General features: G+C 45.3%; 1 protein-coding gene across 1 annotated transcript; it reads right to left on the bottom strand.

Annotated features, from left to right (window-relative positions):
- Positions 1-384: 384 nt before the first annotated feature.
- On the bottom strand, positions 385-1,549 carry LOC105180030. The gene is made up of 3 exons (XM_011103697.1): positions 1,300-1,549; positions 868-1,101; positions 385-557 (listed from the first exon to the last, which is right to left on the bottom strand). The coding sequence occupies exons 1-3, from the start codon at positions 1,547-1,549 to the stop codon at positions 385-387; spliced, it is 657 nt and encodes a 218-aa protein (XP_011101999.1).
- Positions 1,550-1,953: the final 404 nt, after the last annotated feature.

The following is a 1,953-nucleotide window of genomic DNA, read 5'->3' as shown; positions in this document are numbered from 1 at the left end:
AATGTGCATGTGTCTCTGTCAGTCCTTCATTGCATAGGATACATGGGCCAAGGTGAGCAAGCCATGGTTTATCTGTCGTAGCCAGCTTGCCTTGGATGGCAAGCCATAGAATAAAGTTGTGACGTGGAATTTTAAGTGATCCCGAAAGTAGTGAAGACCAGTCTACTTTCGGCCCTGGTGGGTCAAATATCTCATAAATAGCCTGTGTTGTTGGTCGGTCATTCCCCTCCAAAAATAATGGGGAGTGCATGTGTTATCTCCAAACACTCAAGATCCGTGATAAGGGGCCATTGGCAAACGCCCTCATGAATCACCGTGCTGAGTCTGGATGACTCATCTATTCCAAGTAGCCTCGGTCCTCGTGGGAAAGATTCACAAAGAGGGCTAAGGTGGTGCCATGGTTCCTGCCACAAGAGGAAATTCCTCCCATCTCCAATCCGGTAGTCCACCATGGTTCGGAGAAAAATCCGTAATCGGAGGATTTTCCTCCATCCCCATGAGCCTCTTTGGTCCGTAATTGTCCATATGGAGGTATGTTGTAGGCGTCCCTGGTGCAGCTAATCAACCCAGATCGATGTCTTGTCGCATCTAATGACATCACATAGTTTTTTTGTCATCAATGCATGGTTCAAGATACTGATGTCCTTGAACCCAAGTCCTCCCTCCTCCTTTGGTCGGCATATATCTTCCACGCAACCTTGGCGTAACCACTATTCGTTGTTCCCTTCCACAAGAAAGCTCGCAACCTTTTCTCAATTTCATTAATAACTTTCTTGGATAATATAAATGCCGATGCCCAGTAAACTCTCAGTGCTATAAGTACAGATTTAATAATTTGTACTCTACCAGCATAAGATAAAATGGTACCTTCCCAACCAGCAATTCGTTTGTCAATCTTCAGTAATAGTGGGCGGCAATCTACAATTGTTAGTCGAGACGATATAAGTGGTAACCCCAGATACCGCATTGAAAGAACCCCTTCCTGAAATCCAAGTAGTGCCAACATCTCCTCACGCAGTGCTTGTGCTGAAAGTGAGATAATCAGGTGGCTTTTCTGCACGTTCAGTCTAAGACCCGACCATTCGGCAAAACGATCTAGACCTGCTTTAAAGATTCTTAGAGAGTCCATATTAGCACGGCAAAATAATATCACATCATCAGCAAACCCCAACTGAAAGACCCTGGCTGCCTCGCATTTCCAATGATAGGAAAATCTCTCCTCCTGATCAATCAACTGCAGGAAGCCCAAGTGTAGGACTTCCATCACAAGTACAAAAAGGTAGGGTGATAAAGGGTCACCCTGCCCAAGTCCTCTGGCTCCTCGAAAGAATCCATGGGGCTTCCCATTTAGCCCAATAGAGAATGAAGGTGTTGTCACACACTCCTCAATCCATTTCACGAAAGTAATAGGGAATCCAAACATCTCTATAACTACTATCAAGAAATCCCAATCCACTGTGTCATATGGCTTCCGGATATCAACTTTCAGAGCACATCTAGGAGGTAGACGAGTCTGGTTATAACCCGTAAAGAGTTCCTGTGCTAGCATGATGTTAGCTCCAATGCTGCGTCTCGGCACAAATGCCGCTTGGCATGGGCTGATCAGTTTGTCCATTATCACACTCAACCTTTGGACAATGAGCTTTGTAATGATCTTATAAAGCACATTACACCATGCTATGGGCCGAAAATCACTAACCGTCATAGGGGAATGTACTTTTGGAATGAGCGCAAAAATTGTAGTATTTATCTGCTTCAGAAGTCGGCCTATACTAAAGAAGTCCAGTACTGCTGAAGTCACTTCCTGTCCAACAATAGGCCATGCTGCTTTGAAGAAGCCCGATGAGTATCCGTCCGGGCCTGGGGCCTTGTCCTCAGCAATGTCAAAAACCGCCTGTTTAACATCTGCTGGTGTGAACGGTAACAGGAAAGTGGTAGATTCCTCATTACTCA

The sequence above is a fragment of the Sesamum indicum genome, unplaced genomic scaffold (assembly GCF_000512975.1).
Source record: "Sesamum indicum cultivar Zhongzhi No. 13 unplaced genomic scaffold, S_indicum_v1.0 scaffold00282, whole genome shotgun sequence".
In the NCBI taxonomy this organism is placed as follows: domain Eukaryota; kingdom Viridiplantae; phylum Streptophyta; class Magnoliopsida; order Lamiales; family Pedaliaceae; genus Sesamum; species Sesamum indicum.
The sequence above is the reverse complement of the archived record's forward strand: the minus strand, read 5'-3'. Positions and strand labels throughout refer to the sequence as shown.